Below are 22,238 nucleotides of genomic sequence, written 5' to 3'. Positions count from 1 at the left end.
TTTAAATTATTCATAAAAATTAATTCAAAATAAGTAACAAGAAATCTTTAAATAAGTTCCTAACTAAAAGTGACAAACAGATAGAAATTTGTTGGACCAGACTACGTAACCCACCAAAAAAGGCAGACTGGATTAAAAATTTGAGACCACTAAATTTGACGGGTTTTGGCAGGATAGGGCGGGCTTTTCCATTAGATCAGATGTTTTTTTGGTTATGACATTTTTTTACAAATTTCTATGATGTTATTGGTCTACAAGAAGATGAAGATGATAATTGAAAATGTTCTAAGTTATATTTTGGATTATGTTTTATATTTGATTGATTATAAACTTAAAGATGTTTAATTATATGTTTTGGACGATGTTTGTCTTGCTTTGAACAATGTTAGTTTTATTATTTTGTTTTAAAAAAATTGGTTAATAATTATGTTTATTATATATTTGTGATTATAAAGACTTTAATATTTATGAATTTAGAAATTATAATTTTTTTATATCTTTAGAAATTATAAATTTATTAAAATTGTTATGAAATTTAGATCAGATTTAATTTAAATTTAAACTTTCTAAAAATACTACTTAATAAATTAAAATTAAATCAAATTTTTTACCAAATTCTAACAATAAAACAAATTAAACATAAACTAAAAAGTCCTCCAAAAAAAACATTCATAAAACACAATTACGTTTTGCACTTTATCTTAAAGTTTATTTACATGTGTCTTTAGCTAATATTTAAAGTTTTAAAAATATTTCGAAAATTAAAAAAATGGAATGTCATCAAAGTTTGTTTATGTTTATCTTAAAGTTTGTTTACATGTGGTTTTAGCTCAAGTTTAAAGATCTAAAAAGATTTCAAAGAATGAAAAAATGGAATGTCATCAAAGTTTGTTTATGGTTGGTTAATAGGTAAAATCTTCAAAAATAAAAATTCTTGAAAATTTTTGGTAATATGGGAAAAAAAGGAAATTGCACCGGGGAGGGGAGGGGTTTGTTTATTTTTCAAATTTATAATTGATCCGGCCCTCGGATTCCGGACTCAAGGGTAGACCCAAACCCGGTTTCACGGGTCCAAACCGCCTCTCTTCTAGAAGGCCCGAAACCGGCCCTCTAGAACTCCTAACCGACTTTCGAAATCAAACGTCTTCCCTATCTTGACCAAACAAGATAAGATAAGATAACTCCCATCACCTATAAATAAAAGGACCCAAGTCCCTACAGGTATTCATCCATTCCTCACACCTTATACCTCTCAGATCCATTCTGACTTGAGCGTCGAAGTGTCTTTGCAGGTACCTCCCCCCATTGCTTCAGTCAAATAATCCGGCATCCGCCTCGACCCGCAAGTTCCCGATCCATCTTTCAACCCGTACCGAAGACTTCCGGTACATTGGCGCCGTCTGTGGGGATACTACGCCGGTTGAGTCGGAATGGCGGACGAATTTGAAGAACACTCCGTCAGCCATCAAGACGACTCCAGAACGCGAAACCCTACCCCTGAAAACCAAGAAGCCGTACTCCACAGAAGGATTGCAAGCGCTGTCCATAACAAAGAAGACGCTACTATCATCACAAAAACCCGGCATCCCGAGAACCTGAAAGAAAAGTCGGCCCAAATAATCCAGGAGCTCCGCCACCGAGTACAAGAACTCGAAGGCTGGATCACCGCAAAAGAAAAACACATCACCGGAAACGAAAGTCACGCGACTTCTAGATCCAGATCCCGCCACGACAGATCGCCAGAACGGCGACACGCCAAAAGACATAATAGAAGCACCTCGCGCGGTCAAAGACGCGACAGATCACCAGAACGGCGACACAACAAAAGATACGACCGCAGTATTTCCCGCGACCCCGCTCACACGGAAGACGACCGACGACACCGAGACACAGCGCACGAGGAACGACCACACGATAATGGGAGCTACCCCCTTCACAGAAAGGATCTTAAAAGCAAAACTACCCAAAGGTTTCGATAAACCCACGGATATGAAGTACGATGGAACAAAAGATCCCCAGGAACACCTAACGGCCTTCGAGGCTAGAATGAACCTAGAAGGAGCAGCCAACGCGGTCCGATGTAGAGCTTTCCCAGTAACCCTAGCAGGGCCAGCAATCAAGTGGTTCAACGCCCTCCCAAACGGATCCATAACCAGCTTCCACAATATCTCGCGAAAGTTCATGGCCCAATTCACAACTAGAATCACTAAAGGCAAACACCTCATCAGTCTACTAGGGGTCACACAGAAACAAGACGAATCCACAAGGAAATACCTCGACCGCTTCAACGATGAATGCCTAACGGTCGACGAACTCCCGGATTCTGTCGCAAGCCTCTGTCTAACCAATGGGCTCATGAACGAAGATTTTCGCAAACACCTTACCACCAAACCAGTATGGACCATGCACGAGATCCAGAACGTCGCCAGAGACTACATCAATGACGAGGAAGTCAGCCAGGTCGTCACCGCCAATAAGCGGAAACACGGCAACGCCCAGCACGGCAGTTCGGCGCCCCAGCATAACCCACCACCCAGAGAAAATCAGAGGGACCACCCTAAGCCAACAAACGCAAACTGACCGCCTAGAATCGGCAAATTCTCTAATTACACACCCCTAACAGCTCCAATTACCGAGATATACCACCAAATAGCAGACAGAGGTATCATCCCAAAAGCCCGGCAACTTAAAGAAAGAATGGACGGCAGCAAAATCTTCTATTGCGACCACCACCGAGGATACGGGCACAGGACACAAGACTGTTTTGAAATTAAGGACGCCCTCGAACAAGCCATAAGGGACGGCAAACTCCCAGAGTTCGCCAAAATCATCAGAGAACTAAAACGCGCGGAAAGAGACAGGTCGTCAGAAAGAGAAGGGCGCAACCCGAGGACACAAAAACAAACCCCCAGGGAGAGCCCAGAAGACGACCCAACCATAATAGTAAACATTATCACAGGCAAGGATGTGTCAGGCAAATCGAAAACAACACTAAAAAAGGACCTCAAAGTCCTGGCCGTCAGAGACCAAGCTCCAACTAATACCACTGGCAAAACGATAACTTTTCTACCCGAGGACTGGCAGCACGGCACCTCGGCTGAAGACGCTCCTTTCGTCATCTCGGCAAGAATCGGAACGGGACTAGTTCGGAGAATACTGGTGGACACCGGCGCATACTCCAACATCCTTTCCGAAGAGCCTTCGACAAGCTCGGGCTCCGCAATGAAAATCTCCAAACACACCGCAACAGCGTCATGGGACTCGGGGACAATTTTCTCAAACCAGAAGGTTCCATCACCCTCCCCCTCACCATAGGAACAGGTAACCAAAGGATGACAATTCTATCTGAATTCGTGGTCCTAAAAGACCCCACCGCTTACAACGTCATCCTCGGGAGAAAAACAATCAATGATTTCTCGGCCATCATCTTCACCAAAAACCTTCTTATGAAATTCATAACGGAAGACGGCTCCATCGGGACCATCCACGGAGACCGGGAACTCGCGGCAGAATGCGACAACACCAGCCTGGCTTTGCGGAAAAAATCCCGTGACGCGGCTGGGATATTCCTAGCCAACCTAGACGCCCGACAAGATGGCCAACCTAGGCCAGAACCGGAAGGCGACATGGAAAAACTACAAGTAGGGCAAACCAAAGACGAATACACCTTCATCAACAGGAACCTCCCATATGACCTTAAAGAAGACCTTTCCCAATTTTTGAAACAAAACAGAGAAGAACAAAAACACGGCCACCACTGGGGGACCGATCACCCCCCAGGCCCGAAATACGGATATCCATGAAAAACCGACCTCGCGACGGTCCGCTCACCCCAAACAAAGGAAACAAAATAAAAAATAGAACAGCTTAAAACGGAATACAAAAAGAGGCCCGAATGGCCCAAAAATCATTAAACGAAGTTTAAAACTACGAGTTCACGGTTACACGGCCCACGGCCAACCAAATACCCAAAGCAAAAACCAAGTTCAAAGCAAATTCAAAATACAAGATATAAAACTACTCAAGGTCGACAATTCGGCCATCATGGACGGTCTTGAAAGCCCCCATCACAGACACGTCCACACCCGGAGCCAACACCAAGGCCTGGGCCCTAATCGTCTCCTCGGTGGCAGCGATCGCACCCTTAGCATCAACCAACAGCTCCGTCTTTTCTTTCTTCAGGGCAGCAACTTCGGCCTTCAAAACTTCCAGCTCGCCAAGAAGCACAGCAGCCTGAGAACCCGCGTCAGAAGCCCGTCGCCGCTCCTCGCCCAGTTGGGAAAGAAGCGAAGTCTCGACCTCGGAAAGACGGAGGATCTCTTCCCCGGCTTCCTCGAAAGACTTCACTGCCTTCTCCTTCGCTACCTTGGCAGCCTCGAGCTGCTCTTTCAACTTAGCCACCTCAGCTTGCGAATGACGGAGCTTCTTGTCCAACAAACCAACCTGAGCCATAACGGGCTCAGCCTTCCGAACAACAACAGCAGATCGGAGGAGGGCACGATACACCGACTTAGCCTGGAACGAAACATCACAATCATCAAAAAACGGCTCTGTACCAGGCATCAAGTGCTGATCTATGAACCCCGAAGCATCAAAACATCGATCCATCACACTGGGCACAGCACCCTCCTCCTCAAAAGTCTCGCTGCTAGGTTCCTCAGGCCTCTTTCTCTTCTGAGAAGCCTCGGCATCCGTGACCATGACGACTTCAGGCGAATTCACGGGACCAGGCGAAGCCCGAGCGTCAGCCCTCACCCCCGACGAAACCACCTCCTAAGAAACAGCCTGAGAGTCCACGACGGGATTAGAGACAGGGGTAGCAGGAGACGACGATCCCTCCTCCCGACCCATCGCCGCCTTCAGCCGCGCCAGGGAAGTCAAATCACCAGCTATCTCAACTGAAAGAAACCAAAGAAAATTCAAGTTACAAAAACGGAAAAACAAACGTGAAAACCGAAAAAGAGACAGCCACACACCAATATACGTCCAACAAGCCTCAGGGTCCCCCATGACGTCTCGAGGATTTAACGAGCGCTCGCCGAACAAATGCCACAAGACACTGGCAATGTCCTTATCCTCGGGAGACAAACCATCATAAGTAACCTTAGTCAAAACCGACGGCCCGGCACGGAAATTCCAATAGGTCGGAAACCGGCGCACGCCCTCTAACGACAACCAAAATGGATGATGCCCCTGGGCGGGGCGCACTTTAAAGTACTCTCTCTTAAAACCATGGAAAGAGTCTTCAAACAAACCAAAAATACGGCGATGAGGCTGAGCCCGGAACAACATATACCCTTTCTTATGCTTCCCCTCCTTAGACGGAAGAGTACATAAGAAAAGAAAAAGGAAGACAGGAACAGAAACCGGAAGATCAAGATATTGACACACAAGCTCAAAAGTTCGAACGGCTGCCCAACTATTCGGGTGAAGCTGAGACGGGGCCACGGAACACCGACTCAGCAACTCCTGAACAAACGGCGAAAAAGGAAGCCGCACGCCGAGCCGAGTGAACATCGACTCGTAAGCCCACATCCAGTCCGGCACAGTGGGCGAATGGAGGTTCAAGTAACAAACGCGCTCGTCGGCATCCGGGAGGACGAGCTCATACTGCCTCTCCTCATCACCACCACCACAAATCGCCCCCTGATCACGGAGCCTTTGAAGATCATCCTCCGTCATCCGTGACGGAACGCCCCACACATCGCTACTCACCCAAGTGTAGCGAGTGGGGACGCCCCTAGAAGGGGCTATCGGGGCACCCACACCCTCACTTCTCCGCCGGTGCATACCTAAAACAGGGAGGAGCACCACCATCAGCCTACTAACCCTACGCAGAAGCAAAAAAAAAAAAAAACCTACCACGACTACCAACACGGCGGTGCTCAGCCCCTTCAAGACACGAAAACCACCACCCAAAACAAAAAAACGCAGCACAAAAAGGAAAATGGCAAGAACAATGCATGGCAAATACAGAACAACGAACATCACAAGAGTGAAAAACAAGAAAGAACAGAGAAAAACCAACCTGACAACGCAGAAAAAGCCTGAGAAAAAGCTGAGAAACAGAAGCTCCACCTCAAAGCAACACCGAAAATGCCACACAAAAGAAGAATAGTTTCCTTCAGAAGAGAGAGCGAAAAGTGAAATGAAACGAACGAAGGAAGTAAAGAGGAAAACCAAAACGGTTTTTAAAAGGGACAGCGAAAGACACAAATAGCCCTAAGCAATAAAGGCGCGTAGGGGCAAAAAAGGAAAACGTCCCCTCACATTAAATGCCCCCTCGAAAAAGGAAACTAATAAAGTATGCCTCGAAGAACGCAACGGATGCAGTGGACACAGAAGAGTCGCGTCAGACCAAAACGGATAGACGAACCTTCAGCGCGATCATCAAAGCCAAAGCCGAGATACCGACCTCCCTGCGAAGAACCAAACGACCGCCCGAGAAAAAAACTGAAGACCAAGCCCGCGGTCAAAGCCACATCTCCCAGCGACAGACCGACCTTGCTCGCTCTCCCGCTGCGGGGGCAACTGTTACGGATCCGGCCCTCGGATCCCGGACCCAAGGGTAGACCCGAACCCGGCTTCACGGGTCCAAACCGCCTCTCTTCTAGAAGGCCCGAAATCGGCCCTCTAGAACTCCTTACCGACTTTCGAAATCGAACGTCTTCCCTATCTTGGCCAAACAAGATAAGATAAGATAACTCCCATCACCTATAAATAAGAGGACCCAAGTCCCTACAGGTATTCATCCATTCCTCACACCTTATACCTCTCAGATCCATTCTGACTTGAGCGTCGGAGTGTCTTTGCAGGTACCTCCCCCCACTGCTTCAGTCAAATAATCCGGCATCCGCCTCGACCCGCAAGTTTCCGATCCATCTTTCAACCCGTACCGAAGACTTCCGGTACAGAAACAAATTATTTTTTTTAAAAAAAATATAATTTGCGAGAGAGTTGAATTGATTTTTTTTAATTTTCAATTTTTAAAAATATTATTCATTTGGGAAAATTAACCAAGAAAAAATTTTTGTTTGTAAATTCAGTTAACTATATATACATAAATAACAAAATTTTACTATTTTTGTATAATTCACATCACCAATTATCATATTAAAATAAAAAAAGTGATAATTTGGTAATGTAAAAAAAAATCTGATATATCATGGAATTTAATTTATATAAAATGTAAATTAGTTGAGGTCAAATCAATATTTTTTTTGGTGACTGAAATAAATTAAACAAAGAAAAACAAAACAAATAAAATAAAGAACTGCCTGAATAAAGGGACAGTCCCGTTCAAGACTACTCTTAAACTCCTCCCAAGGTGAAAGAAGCTCCACATGCGAAAGTTGTAACTTCATCGCCATCTTTGCCATAGTATCTGTCACCGTGTTTGCATCTCTCATAATCAAACGAAAGTCAACCCGCCAATTCCAATGCATGATATCTCTTATTTTGAGTACCAGTGGATCAATAAACCCAAAACCATCTTGAGTAACAAGATTAAATGCTTCCACACAATCCGTCTCACAAATAACATCTCGTTGACCCACATCCCAAGTTAAGAGATATCCTCTCCAAATAGCAAACAATTCCCCTTGAAGAATACTATTACTTTCAATCATTCCTAAACACCCCATTTGCCAGCTCCCATTACAATCTCTAATAACACAAGCAAAACCAACACTATCACCCGAACCAAAATAACTAGCATCACAATTAATCTTAAAAGTACCAATAGATGTGGGATTCCAAAAACCATTTAGAGTAGAGGGAAGGGACATACGTTGTAATTCAAAAATATTCCTAAGCTCCTTTTCTGAAGTTAATGCCAGACAAATCACTTTTTCTGGAGGCCAAGTTTCATGGGATTAAAGATGTCATTATTCCTTGCTCGCCATATCCACCAAAGTCCCGAAAAGAACTTGAACGGATGTTCTCTGCTATGATACAAGAACCAGTTCTTCAAATCCAAAGGATGACAAGAAATATCCAACCTATGCCAGACAAGCTGAGCTTTTAGACAATCCCGAATACAATGTAAAACCGATTCCTGGCTAGAAAGACATCTTGGACACCTATCCGATGACGACATCCCTCTTCTAAAGCGAAAACTTGCAGTAGGAAGAGCCTCCTTAAGGCACAACCAAGCCAAAAACTTATGCTTTCCGGAACAAGCTGACGCCAAAGCCAAAGCCAATTCTCCCGCTCCTCCCAACCAAACAGCTGCTTACACAACCACAAGTAACCATTGCATGAGTCATAGACTTTGGCAGCAGACCCACTCCAATACCAACCCACTTCCGGACCTGCTTGTTCATCTGGATTGTAAGAGAGAATATTATCTTTCAAATTTTGAGATAAAGGAGAATAAAGAGTATCCAAATGCCACCTACCAACCGACCAAATATCCTATATCCGGAGATTCAAATCAGAAATGTGAACATAATCCATCTCATTAGATAACCGTCCTTCTCTCCTCCAGCTAGAAAACCAAAAATTCTGGTTCAAATCTCCAATACACCAAGCAAACCCATCCTTCAACACTTCCCAAGCCTTGCAAAGACACCTCCAAATGGGAGAGTCCTTGTTCTTAGGATAACTAAAACAGTCATATAGAGATGATCGGTATTTGGCATCCAACAATTGGACCCATAGCTTGTTTGGCTGCTAGAAAAAAATCCAAACTAGCTTCCCAAGAAGAGCAATATTTACACAATAAGGATCTCTAATGCCCAAACCTCCATATTTTTTTGGAGTAACCAGTACCTTCCAACTAACAAGATTCAATCCTCTTCCATCAACTTGTCCTTTCCAAAGAAAATTCCTCATCATAGACTCCAATTTACTAATGATTCCTTTGGAAAAAATAGAGACCTGCATCTGGTACGTGGGAATAGCAGCAGCAACAGAATTAATCAAGCAGAGCCTACCAGCTCGATTGAGTAAACTTCCTTTCCAGCTTACTAGCCTACTCCGAATCTTATCCAGGACACCATTGAAAGCTGAACGAGTCACCCTAGAATGGCTAAGGGTAACTCCAAGATACTTGCCCAAGTCCTGGACAAATCTGATAGAGGATACCCCAGTAAAAACCTCTTTCCTTATTGCAGAGACATTCTTGGAGTAAAGTGCTTTAGACTTCTCGACATTAATCTTCATCCCAGATGCTTTGCAAAAAGTCTCTAAAACTAACATCACATTTTGCACTTGTCTCTTTGTAGCTTTACAGAACAGAAGCAAGTCATCCGCAAACATTAAGTGGGATATTCTTGGTCCCCCTCTAGAAATAGCAACCGGCTCCCACAAGTCCAAATCAACCTGATGACTAATAAAGTATGCCAATCGCTCCATACACAATACAAAAAGATAGGGTGACATAGGGTCTCCTTGTCTAAGACCTCGGCTAGGAGTAAAGCCCTTCAGACGACTCCCATTCCAAAGAATAGATAAGGAAGAAGCAGTGACACAATTCATAATCAAATTAAGTGTAGAATAGGAAAACCAAAGCTTTTAAGGGTATGAGCTAAAATCTCCAGTCAACTCTGTCATAAGCTTTCTCCAGATCAATCTTAAAGGCCAGTGTGCCTTTCTTTGATTTAGTCTTCTTCATAAAGCGGAGGACTTCTTGAGCAATAATGATGTTGTCAGGAGTTCCTCGTCCCGGAATAAATCCTCCTTGAAGAGGACCAACAATCTCCGCAAGATGAGGACGAAGCCTATTAACAAGGACCTTCGTGATGATCTTGTAAACTACATTGCAGAGACTAATCAGCCTGAAATCTTTCATAGATACCGGTGATTCAACCTTTGGAATGAGAACCAGTAAAGTCTCCAACATTCTCGGATCAAGAGGAACACCAGAGAATGCCTGCTTAACCATCTTCCAAACATCAAGACCAATGATCTCCCAATATTCTTTGAAGAAAAAAGCTTGAAACCCATCAGGACCCGAAGCTTTAAAAGAGTTCATGTGAAAAACAGCTGCTTTGACTTCCTCCATAGTAACTGGTGCCGTAAGGTTATTACAAGCTTCCCCATTCAGAGAAAGAAGAGGCACATCACCAAGGCAATCCAAATCAACATCATCCAAATGACAGAATAAGTTTTTATAGAAAAACTCTGCTTCTTGACTCAGAACTTCTAGATCAGTTTCCGGTCAAATCAATATTTAAAAGTTTAAAAGTAATTTTAATTAATTTACTTTAACTTTGTTTCTCTACTAATCTATTATGTTATCATTTTCAATAATTACAAGGAAAAAAAAAGATACACTTGAAGATTCTCCGTGTATCAAAAGAAAAGAATTTATATATATTCTTGGCTTCTTGCCATAGAATATTTTTCCAACCTGTAGAAGGTTTATTTCCGAAATATATAAGATTAACGAAATTGAATGAATTAAATTGAGAAAATTGTGCGAAGGGTAAGATAGAAAGTAGAAAGAGAACCAGCCACACGTCACGGACGGGGTTAGGGTTTGAGTCTCAACCACTCTTTAAAGCACACACCCATTCGAGAAACTCACTCTCTTCCCCCTTTTTTCTCTCTCCATCTCTCTCTCTCTCTCTCTCTCCTCTCAAGAATTCCAGATTCAAGCACAGGAAGAAGATGATGCAGCCCGGACCTGGCATGGCTCCTCCACCCAGCATGGCCCAGCAGCCCAACCAGCAGTACCAGCAGCAGCAGCCATACATGATGATGCCTCCGCAGGCCCAGCCACCACAGATGTGGGCCCCCTCCGCCCAGGCTCCGACACAGTCCGTGCCTCCTTCCCAGCCCGTTCAGCCCGCCAGTGCCGATGAGGTCCGAACCCTGTGGATCGGTGATTTGCAGTACTGGATGGATGAGAACTACCTCTACACCTGTTTTGCTCACACTGGCGAGGTATATATAACGTCTTTCTCTCTTGTTTTGCGTTTTTGTTCGTACTTTTCTTTCTGTGTCTTGAAATCGCCCTATCCGTTGTTGTTACTTTTATGTACTACAATTTCTATGCCATGCTTTTATTAATTTATTATAATTATTTTAATCGGCCGTGTTAATAGAATAGGGATTTGTTTTTCGTTTATGTGAATCAGAACGGGTAGATTTATATTCTTTTGATGTCAATTATAGGTCTTTTTTATTCCGATTTGGGTTTTGGTGTTTTGAAGCTCCATAATCTTATGAATCTTGGTTTAATTCTTTTAAAATTGTCCATCCCGTAGAGATTTTGATTAGCTTTGATTTTGTTTAAACAGCGTTTTGTTTAGATGGACTATATGTGTCGTTACTCATTATATTGTGTGTAAAAATGATAAATTAAGGTTATATATTTGTATGGTTGCAGATGGCATCTGTTAAAGTAATTAGGAATAAGCAAACTAGTCAATCCGAGGGTTATGGGTTTATTGAGTTTACAAGCCGTGCTGCTGCTGAGAGAATACTACAAACATTCAATGGCACCATTATGCCAAATGGCGGGCAGAATTTCAGGTTGAACTGGGCAACCTTTAGCGCTGGTGAGAGGCGTCATGACGATAGTCCAGATTACACTATATTTGTTGGAGATTTGGCTGCAGATGTTACGGACTACCACCTTCAGGAGACATTTAGGGGTAGATACTCCTCGGTTAAGGGGGCTAAAGTTGTAATTGACAGGCTTACTGGGCGGACAAAGGGCTACGGTTTTGTTAGGTTTGCAGATGAGAGTGAGCAAGTTAGAGCTATGACGGAAATGCAGGGCGTTCTTTGTTCAACAAGACCCATGAGGATTGGACCAGCATCTAATAAAAACCCAACCACACAATCCAACAAAGGTTTGTCTGAGTTGTTGTGTTCTGGCCATTTTGCTTCAAATTCTTACTTGATATTCTGCCTACAGAAAAGTTTGAGATGTTTTCCTTCATATGCCAAGATTGAGTTGGATTTAAGGCTTTAAGTATCTAGTTATCTTTCATGTGTGGATCCTTTATGTTAACACCCTTCAACTAATGATTAATTTCAGTTACGCTCTTGAAGATATACAGTCCAAACACATTTCTTCCTGTAGTTTCCTTTAAAAATTTGGGCAAAATAAATGATATAGAATAATAAAATCTTATAGAACTCCTGTTGTCTCGAAGCAGGGTGTCGAGAGGCTCTGTCATCCCGGAGCCTGGAACTGATTTCAGCTGAAATGGTTACCATTTTAGTGCATGGCCTTGTGTAGGTCAGTTATCCGTTTATGTACCGCGAGTTATTTTTGGTGGCATTTTCTTTTCCGCCTTCATTTCGCCACTATTCTAATTATAGTTTCTTCATTTCATTTCGTTGGTTTAGTTCTTAGCCCAGTTACATTGTGCAAGTTGTTTTTACTTATATTATAAGTCCACCATTCTTATTCTTCAGTCCATTACTTTAATTCCTTTTACTTTACTGGAAGAACTAGTTCTTTTAATTTCTTCTATAGCTTTCTTTCCCGTATTCAAGAGCAGATCTTGTTTACTTATTTGTATTTCTTTGTTCTTCTATTTAATGCCAAATGATTAAGCTTTACCTTCTCCAGCCATGGGAAAAATGGTCAGGTGCTAGTATTTACTGCTTTAATTTTCTAGGAATGCATTATGCATTGTGGTATCTTGTGGTTTTTAGTCTTGGTGTTTAGGTGTTGTCTCCATTCCATCCTTTTCTATTGCTCAGCACGATGCTATGCAATTAAAGTTTTTATTTTCTCTATATTGTGCAGTCTGTCAGCTTTAACGTATAAGTCCATAACTACAGGTCACTTGTAAAGTAGTTTTTATATCCTACACAAGCATTCACAGCCTCCTTTTCCATTTTGTTCACTCTACTCTGGCAATTTACTAAGGCTATTTATCTCTTACCTAAATTTTTAGAGAGATATATATATATTATACAATGCGATGAGGATTAATGCTTGTTAATTGTCTTTTTTTTTTATAGTATATAGTTGTGTTGGATTTAATAATTAAATATCCGAATGCTAGGTTTTGTGTGTTTTATTTCTATTTATGCATAGTTGTATTTGAAGTTGTGTGGTGTATGTAGGGATCGAATCATTTGATTTTGTATTTGTTGTTTATCAATATAAGCACTCAACTGAATCTGTTGCTTATGTTGTTGGTGTTAGTTAAATGTTTTAACTTTTCCCATCTTAAGGGTTGTTCTGCATGTAAGCCACCAGTAAGTTTGTTGATGTTATAAACTATATCTACATATTCATATTTTTTGAATAAATAAAGGGGCACCATTAAATTCATTGTTCATTAGTAATAGCCAATCAATATACTTTTCTTCAAAGCTGTGCCAATAAGTTGTGCCATTTATCACTAGAGGTTGTTTGGTCTGCTTTTGTTTTGGGTGTCGTACTGAATTCTATCCTTCTTTCCCTGTGTTTATGTGGTTCATCTTCTTTACTTGTAATTTGAACATGCAGCTTCATACCAGAATCCTCAAGGGGCACAGAACGAGAATGATCCAAATAATACAACTGTGCGTACTTCTTTGCAATATACAAACCACTCTGCTTACTTATTGTTTTCTGATGTTTTATTTTTTTGTTGCAGATTTTTGTTGGCAATTTGGATGCAAATGTTACAGATGATCACCTGCGACAAGTCTTTGGGCATTATGGAGAGTTAGTTCATGTGAAGATTCCATCCGGCAAGAGATGTGGGTTTGTGCAATTTGCTGACAGGTATTTGATGTTGGGTACTTTGGTATTTGTGGAGCGTGAAATTATTTTTTGCATAAGAATCTCTTGACTGTGATATGATTTTTAATGCATCAGGAGTTGTGCTGAAGAGGCACTGAGAGTGTTGAATGGAACACTTTTAGGTGGCCAAAATGTTAGGCTTTCATGGGGACGGAGTCCTTCAAACAAACAGGTAATAAAACTTGCCTATAATTGTTGTCTTAGCTGCATGTGTCGTAATTTGTTGCTGATTTTGATTCATGAACTTGCATAATTTCAGACTCAGGCCGACCCAAACCAGTGGAATGGTAGTGGATATTATGGATATGCACAGGGCTATGAAAATTATGGTTATGCTCCCGCTGGGCAGGACCCCAACATGTATGGAAGCTATCCAGGGTATGCAAATTACCAACCTCCTCAGCAGCAGCAGCAACAAATGGGATATAGTTAAGAAGCCAAACCCAGCTTCTATTTTTCTGTTACCAACTTGCCATTATGTATCCCTATAATACTTATTTTCAGTGCTTCTATGTTCGTGGAAAACCAGTCAACTCTGTTCCCTTTTTAATTTTTCCTTCTTTTTTCTTCTGGTTAGTTATCTATGGTTGCTATATTAAGATTTATATTTGTTGCAAACCTTGTGTATCAAATCATGCTTGGAGAGTACTTATTTACATTGAATGGTTAGTTCCCATTCTTCTTCTGTCGAGCATAAATGATAATTTGAAAATTCACTTCTAAAATTTATTTACATTGAAAGGAAACTCATAATTATTACTCAAACCATAACCTTTTAGAACATAAAATTGTGTTATAACAACATGGATTATGACTTGGGCCAACTATTGTCGTGTGATAAAATTCCAGCATATTAGGTTGTTGAGGTTTTATTGAGAAGTTTTGTTAAAGTCTGTTATTAGGGTAATACATGTTGCATTTTACGCAAGTTACGCTTGTATTAGTCCTCGTATGGTTGGTTTGAAATCTGTTTTTATAATTTTATATGCTTCATTTCTTTATTTCATAACTTCTCAAGCTGTCTAAAGAGTGGAGGAAGAATAGTGTCTAACTTTTTATTTTCTTGCCACCCATTTCCTCCAAGACACTAAAAAGACGATTTCATGGAGCATGTTGACATGATTAGAATGGCAATTATGATGCTTTTTTTTTTTGGTCTTATACAATACACACCAACTCACAAACATACACTCCTACTACTAACATGGGTTCTATAGTCCTCATTGAGGATTCAAACCTGGGTGCAGCTCCGAGTGAGGCAGGTGATGCTGCCATTGATCCAAGGCTTGGCTGCACGATTATGATGCTTAATTCAGCTTCCAAACGGCCAAAAAAACTAATCAAAGGCCCAGTTGGCGTGAACTACTAACATAAGAACGCACCAATCAAAATGAGCAATAACTTCTATTTTCTTGAAAGTTGGTAAAGTAGTATAGCGAAGAAGTTGATAAAATAGTAAAGTGAGGAATTAATCACTCTTAAATTAAGATAATAGGATACACATTTTATGTAAGTTACAAAATTAACAATAATTAATTTTTCATTTTATCACTTTACCAATTTTCTCATTTTAGAGGATCCAAATTCTAATCAATTCGAATAGTTTGTTATTAAACGATAGTATTTGATCATACTTGTTACATTTATTTTGCCTAATCTGTCCAAACGTATGCCAGACTTTATACTCCCAACACTTGCCACTTACCATGTAGTTTTCTAATATCAGTAGTATAATGTCACCAGATAACAAAAGATCACTGCAAAGAAAAACAAACTTATTCGACAAAGTAGTAGCAGAACAGGAATAGAACAAATAACCAATATGAAAGAAATAAAAAATAAATAAAAGAAAACAAATTCAATCAAGAATACTTGAAATTCTTGAAGCCATGCATTTGAAAACTCTACTCGATTTCAAAACTGTTAAATCTGATGACCAAATTAACCATGGTATACCACCTTCTCCATCCTTTCCTTTGCATTAACTAAGTAGGCTGATTCACGTCCACCTTACCAATGGCATCAAAAGCACATCCTTCAGATGAAGTCTTGATCTCTTCAGATACCATGGATTTTGGTTGGCTGCTGTCAGGGGCATGGTTTGATCCAAGTCCAACCATATCAATACCATTTCCAACACCTGTGTTTGATTTTCCATTTGAATTTGAGGAGTCTATTAAGCTCAACATCTCAGTAGTAGCAAGCTTTCCCACCATATCTTGTAGTCCTTCGGTTTTCGGCGAGGCCTGCTTCTCCATGAAGCTGTGAACCTGTTCAGATGGCATGGATTCAGCAGGGCTTTTGTTGAGTTCAATCTCTGATGTTTTATTCATCTCATCACGAATCGGCTCATTCAGCTGGGAAGGCATAGTAGTCTGCTGTGCAGTTTGAGTTTCAATTGTTGGAAGAAAGATGATAGGTTCAGATGCTGGCTTTGGATCTTGATCTTCTGTTGCTCCTCCATCAGCACCTGATTCTTTTACATCAGTTGAGGTATCAATCTGATGCAATGTTTCGTTGTTCCTAACAGGATTTTCACACTCAAAATTTGACACCATAGAAGAAGATTGATTCTGATATCCAGGCTCTGATATTACCTGAGGATTCCCTCCACCAGGAACAGAAATATCATTCTTGGGCAACTCGACCGCAACTGCCATAGCAGAGGCAGATTGATTCTCAAGTGAAAGTGGATTCTCAATTGGCAGCACTTGAGGATTGGGCAGATGCAACTCTGCCTCCTCCTCAGAAGGTTGCTTGCTGCATTGTGCTGGTGAAGGAATGTAATCATCTGTCAAAGTCTGTGGTGGTAAAGGAACATAATCATTAGTCAGAGTTTGCGGATTAAGAACTGGAATTGGAATTGGAATTTCTTTCCTTTGGATCATTCTAACTTGAGGAGCCACATCATTTTGTGCAGTGATAGGAACAACTTGGCCAGGAAGAAAAACAAGACCTCTTAACTGAGAATCAGAATCTGCCACCTTAACATTAAGCAGATATCCGGCACTGAAAGAGCCTTCTATGACGCCGGTTACCACCTTCCCCACCATTGCATCGCTATGATCGTTAGCTGTAATTCCAGCGCAAACTTGGCTGGAATTCATGACATTTTCAGAAGGAGGCATTGCCGGCATGATCTCTCCTTGAACTGCACTTTCTTCTTTCCGTGGCCGCCCACGTTTTCTCTTCATTGGAACACTTGATGGATACCCTGAAGCTTGGTTCTGCTGATTCATCTTCCACACACTCAAATTTCTCCAAAATTCTCTCCTTTCTGAAAATCATTAAGGCGTAAAATAAAACCAATCAAGGAGGTAACTCACTCTTCAGATTCAAAGAAACTTTTAGGCACGAAAGATAAATATTTCTTTACAAATCGCAAATTCTTGATATTTGAATGAAATATAACACACGATAAAAGAAAGAATCTGTGCGCATCTAATACATGAGGTACAAATACAATGGAGCTGCACTGAGAAATCACGAGCAAAAAATGAAAAATCACATTCTACTTCAACGATCAGAGGACAGAACACATGGAAAAATATAATTAAAAGAAAAAAAAAAGCGTTAAAGTTGTTTTTTTTTTTTCTCCTTAGATGCAAATGCGATCAGAAAACACGGGGATACTGTAATGTAACTAACACAAGCTACCTTGTTCTTGAATTATAAATGATTGAATTAGATTTGTTTGGAAACGAAAGCATGAATGAAAGGGAAAGGGAAGGAAGCTAATGAATAAAGATGTTTGTTCTGATTTTGGATTTCAGTCACTCTCTTCTGTTTCTGTTTCAATCCTCAGGCTGCAGTTCCAAGCTGCTGGGAAGGAGACACAACTGAACCCTCCACGTGGCTTGGTTTACAAATTTTTACTTAATATTATGGAATATAATGATGATAATAATTTTCTACTATGTACTATCTGTATTGTAATAAAGTACTAATAATATACGTATTTTTTAGAATTTTATATTCAATTCTTATTTGTCTTCTTAAATATTGAACTAAATTTTTTTTAACGTTTTGTTATATTTTACTTTTTATCATTCAATAATATATTTATTTTATTTGTTTTAAAATTTTTGATAATATATTGATAGTAGGAATAAAGTGGGTTATTTTTTCCGGTGTTGACTTGACCAAGCAATCGAAGAATGTGGAAATCATCACACTATTAGTTTTCTCAACTCTACCATGCACCTTCACCTCACAAAAAGAACTGCAGGATTCTCCTTCATTCCATGGTTGTGTTTTGCGAATTGCACTTTCAATTCATAGTTTCATACATGTCCTCCAACCATATGTATTATTCATTTCTATTTCATGAATTTTCAAGCAAATTTATATCAGTAGTATTTCAAATTAATTCTTAAAAAAATTTTAGTGGCATTTTATTTTAATTTATTAAACAAATTAATTCTCACATTAAATTATATATCTATTATATTTAATTTTTTATTAAAATTTGTTTAATAAATAAATAATAGATAAATTAAAAATTTAAATTTGAGTAAAGTATTGTTTTTGTCCCCAACGTTTAAATCGTCCTATTTGTATCCCTAACGTTTGTAAAAGTGATTCAATATTATGCTACCGTCAATTACACATCATGAGCGCTTTAGTTTGAGTTTTAAAAATCTCTTCTTGAAGTTAGAATACAAATGTCTGGGATAGAATCAATGATCTACTCCGAAAAATAGCTCATCAAACGTTGAAACTAATTCCTACAACATTTACATACATAATTGAATCTAAACACAAATAGTGGGTATAATATTAAAATCGAACACATTCAAGTGAAACCTAATTGAGAATGAATACATCCAAGTGAGAATAATCGAAAAATATAATCTGATTTGTTAGTATAATTGATAGTAAGATAACATTGAATCACTTATAAACGTTAAGGATACAAATAGGACGATTTAAACATTAGGGACACAAATAGGACTTACCCCAAACGTTGGGAACAAAAACGATACTTTACTCTTTAAATTTTATATTTTTTATGCACATTTTTTTAATTGGTATTAATAATATGGAAAAAAATTTAAGGTAGAATATATTATTTTTTATCAGCATTTTAACTATTAATTCAATTTAACAATTCAATAACATATTTTTAATTTATACTTTTAAACTTTACTGATTAACTATCGATCAAAAACAATAAATTCTACTGCTCGAAAAGCATTCTTCATTAATATGTGCACTTAGAACAGAATCACAGTATTCACACATTGTTTAAAAAAATTGTTGTTTACTTATACTTTTCTTTAAAATATTACGCAAGTAAATTGAAATTTGAGTATACAGGGACACGGCATATGGTCAAATTCTTATACATCATGTGTCGATATTTCTCGTTCAATGCTTTTACTATAGTGGGTCGTTTGACTTGACTCAGTTACTAATGTATAGAGTTCTAGTCCTCACACAACAACAGTATACCAAAATCAAACTAATGAAAGGGACAATACCATTATACATATGTATTATATTATCCTCCTCTCTTCCATATTGATGCCAGTACACTAATATAGATAGTAAGATGGATCCCCAAATATACATATAATAAGTTCTGAAAAGGAATGTTCCTGTCTTGCCTTCATACCCCAACATTAAATAATAATGGTATAGTAGTGCACGGAACATCTTTGATATGGTCTCTTTTCTCTAATCTCAATCCGGATATATATAGTTAAGTAGTTAACAGCGGCTTGTATACGCAGCATATACACATACACATAAACATTACTTTAAAGATATAATAACATTGGCTAATTTTGACGGCTTCTAGATTTTTGCATCAGCTGGTTGAACACATGATGAAAGAAAATTAAAGATCACTTCACTTGCGGCATTATTGATAATTAATAACTAATACAATTACATTGTCTCAAATTTACAACCATTTTTTTATCTCTATCTTACATGAAAATACATAAGTTATGAAAAATGCAGTTGTTTAATTTCTTAAAGGGAGTGCTAGGTAAACAATGACTATTTTGAACAACATGAACAACCACCAATCAAATAAAAACACACTACACTTCTAAATTACCCACCTAAATCTTAATATTAAAATAACCATCCGTACACCTAGTAAAATAAACATTCGATATATCTATTATTCACATTATTTAATATTTTCATTGTCTGCCTGTACTTTTCCATTTCTTAATTGTTATTTTGTACACGAAAAAAAACAAAGAAAAAAAGATGTAAAGCATACTATCTCTCCTCAGGAATACTCTCAAGCTGAGGCTTCCATGGTGTGTTTATGTGAAGAGAATCATCACGAGCCTTTAACAGCCTCAGAAGAACTTGTTCTGCAGAAGATCGATGCTGCAACTTCCCTTTATTGTGTTCTTGTATAGTAGTAGACGTATCATCACCCAACAATTTAGCCAAGTCTTTCTTGGAGATCCTAATCTTGATCCTGCTACCATTGTTATTGTTGTTATCGTTACATATAGTTGCTCCCAACTCACGAAACAGCTTCTCCTTCTCGGCTCTTCCAATACTCAACACTTGACCTTCATCAAACACCTTCTTTGATCTCCTCTTTATGTTCACCGTATTCATCTTCTTAGGGTTCAAATCACTCCAATCCTCGCCTCCCCATTCCGTTGATCTCGATGTTGCATTGCAGCAATAATTCCCCATAGATAAGATAGGATAATTGAGGGCTCTCTCTAGTTTGTGTATATATGTAACTGTTTACGTTAACTTTATAGAAATATGATTGATTGATTGATTAAGATAATGAACCTCTCTCTATGTGCTTTGATCTGTTATTTAACCCTGATGATATCCAAGTTATGATGGAATGAAATATTTGTGAGGTGGAAAGTTTGATATTTATAGGGTGCGTGGCATGAAGAGATAGAAATGGTGATGATAAAATGTTGACTTTTATTTAACGGAATTGGTTAATATGATTGAATATATTATTATTACATGTGGTGGCTCGCTCTGTTATGTTGTTGTAAGAACTTAGAACTAGTCTAATATCTATCTATGTTATATATATGCGTGCACGTGCATATCTATTTGCATGGAGCAGCCACAGAAGAAGACTGCTAGAAGAGGGGCCTCAATTTGTTGACCGAAGAAGTTATAGTCATTCTAGCCAAATCAGCCATGTGGGAACAATCAATTAATTTTGATGAGTTGTTATTTTAATGGGGATTTTGTGTGAACTGTGGCGCCTTTAAGGAGGACTAGGACTAGGGAACAACTGAGTGTGTCAGTGTGTGAAAGAGCATAGCCGAATGGTATCTTGACTGGGATAATTATCTTTCCCATTTCCTTTGATTAATTCCATAATTTTTAATCATTTTCCTTATCTTTTAGTTTAAGGAATTATCGCTTCTCTCCTATCCTACTCTTTCGCATTGTTTGGATTAATGGAAATTAAAAAGAAAGAAAATGCAAAGAAGGAAAACAGAAAAAAAAAATTATTTTTCATTGATTGGATTAGGGTTGTACATGGGTCGGGTGAAATCGGATTTGATGTGATTCAGATCCGGCCCGAAATATATACGGGCCTATTTATTAGACCCAAATCCAGCCCTAAATCCGATGAAACCTATATACTTTCGGGCCACGATTATACCGGGTAAAAACCGAGCCATTAACATTACGTTACCTTGATACCTTTTTATAAGCTAGCATGTGAAAATATCCAAATTTTCAAGACTCTAACCATTATTTGACATGGTAAAATTCACTTAGAAAAATATAACAAGAACCAACTCTTCTCTAAAATTAAAGCATAACCATAATCAATACTAATATTGTCTAATAACACCAAATATTTAAATCAATATAAATAACACAATATTATACATTAGTCTAAAATCTTATGCATTTAAACATAAAACATTAACTTATAGTCTTATAATAACTAATAACACAAAATATTAAGGTTTACAATACTTAAATTCCACATAAGAATAGCCATCATCTATTACTAATAACACAAAATATTAATTGTGTATGATGACCGGGTCACCGGGCCGACTTCGGGTGACCCGAGCTATGTCCCAGACCCGATCCGAAATAATGACCGGGTCTATTTTTGAGACCCTTACTCGACCCTAAACTCGGTAAAATCACACCAAAATAGCCCCTAAAATATTCGGAGCCGGACCGGATCTTCGAGTCGGGTCGAGCCATACACACTCCTAGATTGGATGAGAATGAAAATTGGAAGAAAAGGAAAAACAGTGGTGTGGGGTCCACCCTAAATTTTCTTTCCAAACTTGCGATAAAAACAGTTGGTAATTCTAAAATAAAAGTCAAATTACCAATTTATCTATGGTGTTAACATTAAAAACAAAAGAAAAATGAAGAGTATTAATGTAATTTCACTTGGTTATGATTTTTTTCTCCTTTTTTTCACTCATTTTCTCTTCATTATCTAAACAACATAAAAAAAAAATTTTTTTCTTCTCATTTTTTTTTTTCTTTTCATTTTCTTTTCTCTCATTTTTCATCTTCCATCCAAACAATACCTTAAGTTACA

General features: G+C 39.0%; 4 protein-coding genes across 4 annotated transcripts in view; 1 reads left to right on the top strand and 3 right to left on the bottom strand.

Moving 5' to 3' along the window:
• LOC107613525 overlaps nt 4,774-22,238 on the bottom strand; it is a 60,642-nt gene continuing 43,177 nt past the window's right edge. Inside the window, 5 exon segments of the mRNA XM_016315569.2 lie at nt 4,774-4,898; nt 4,977-5,830; nt 6,029-6,222; nt 6,321-6,419; nt 7,278-7,746. Coding sequence (XP_016171055.1) covers nt 4,774-4,898; nt 4,977-5,830; nt 6,029-6,222; nt 6,321-6,419; nt 7,278-7,746 — 1,741 coding nt within the window.
• LOC107637260 (polyadenylate-binding protein RBP45) lies at nt 10,443-14,387 on the top strand. Its single transcript, XM_016340694.2, has 6 exons — nt 10,443-10,890; nt 11,336-11,804; nt 13,424-13,479; nt 13,554-13,684; nt 13,778-13,874; nt 13,962-14,387. Exons 1-6 carry the CDS (start codon nt 10,615-10,617, stop codon nt 14,133-14,135), a joined length of 1,203 nt encoding a protein of 400 aa, XP_016196180.1. The 5' UTR covers nt 10,443-10,614; the 3' UTR covers nt 14,136-14,387.
• On the bottom strand, nt 14,197-17,532 carry LOC110263208. The gene has a single exon (XM_021104167.1). It carries the CDS (start codon nt 16,939-16,941, stop codon nt 15,688-15,690), a length of 1,254 nt encoding a protein of 417 aa, XP_020959826.1. The 5' UTR covers nt 16,942-17,532; the 3' UTR covers nt 14,197-15,687.
• Nucleotides 19,534-20,557, bottom strand: LOC110263212. Its single transcript, XM_021104182.1, has one exon. It carries the CDS (start codon nt 20,372-20,374, stop codon nt 19,940-19,942), a length of 435 nt encoding a protein of 144 aa, XP_020959841.1. The 5' UTR covers nt 20,375-20,557; the 3' UTR covers nt 19,534-19,939.

Source organism: Arachis ipaensis, chromosome B01 (assembly GCF_000816755.2).
Source record: "Arachis ipaensis cultivar K30076 chromosome B01, Araip1.1, whole genome shotgun sequence".
NCBI lineage: Eukaryota > Viridiplantae > Streptophyta > Magnoliopsida > Fabales > Fabaceae > Arachis > Arachis ipaensis.
The sequence above is the reverse complement of the archived record's forward strand: the minus strand, read 5'-3'. Positions and strand labels throughout refer to the sequence as shown.

Bases quoted from the DNA above. Each gene is read 5' to 3' on its own strand.
- LOC110263208 (XM_021104167.1), bottom strand. From the start codon at position 16,941: ATGAATCAGCAGAACCAAGCTTCAGGGTATCCATCAAGTGTTCCAATG.
- LOC110263212 (XM_021104182.1), bottom strand. From the start codon at position 20,374: ATGGGGAATTATTGCTGCAATGCAACATCGAGATCAACGGAATGGGGA.
- LOC107637260 (XM_016340694.2), top strand. From the start codon at position 10,615: ATGATGCAGCCCGGACCTGGCATGGCTCCTCCACCCAGCATGGCCCAG. The intron at 11,805-13,423 runs GTTTGTCTGAGT...TTGAACATGCAG, and splicing joins AACCACACAATCCAACAAAG to CTTCATACCAGAATCCTCAA. The intron at 13,685-13,777 runs GTATTTGATGTT...TTAATGCATCAG, and splicing joins TTTGTGCAATTTGCTGACAG to GAGTTGTGCTGAAGAGGCAC.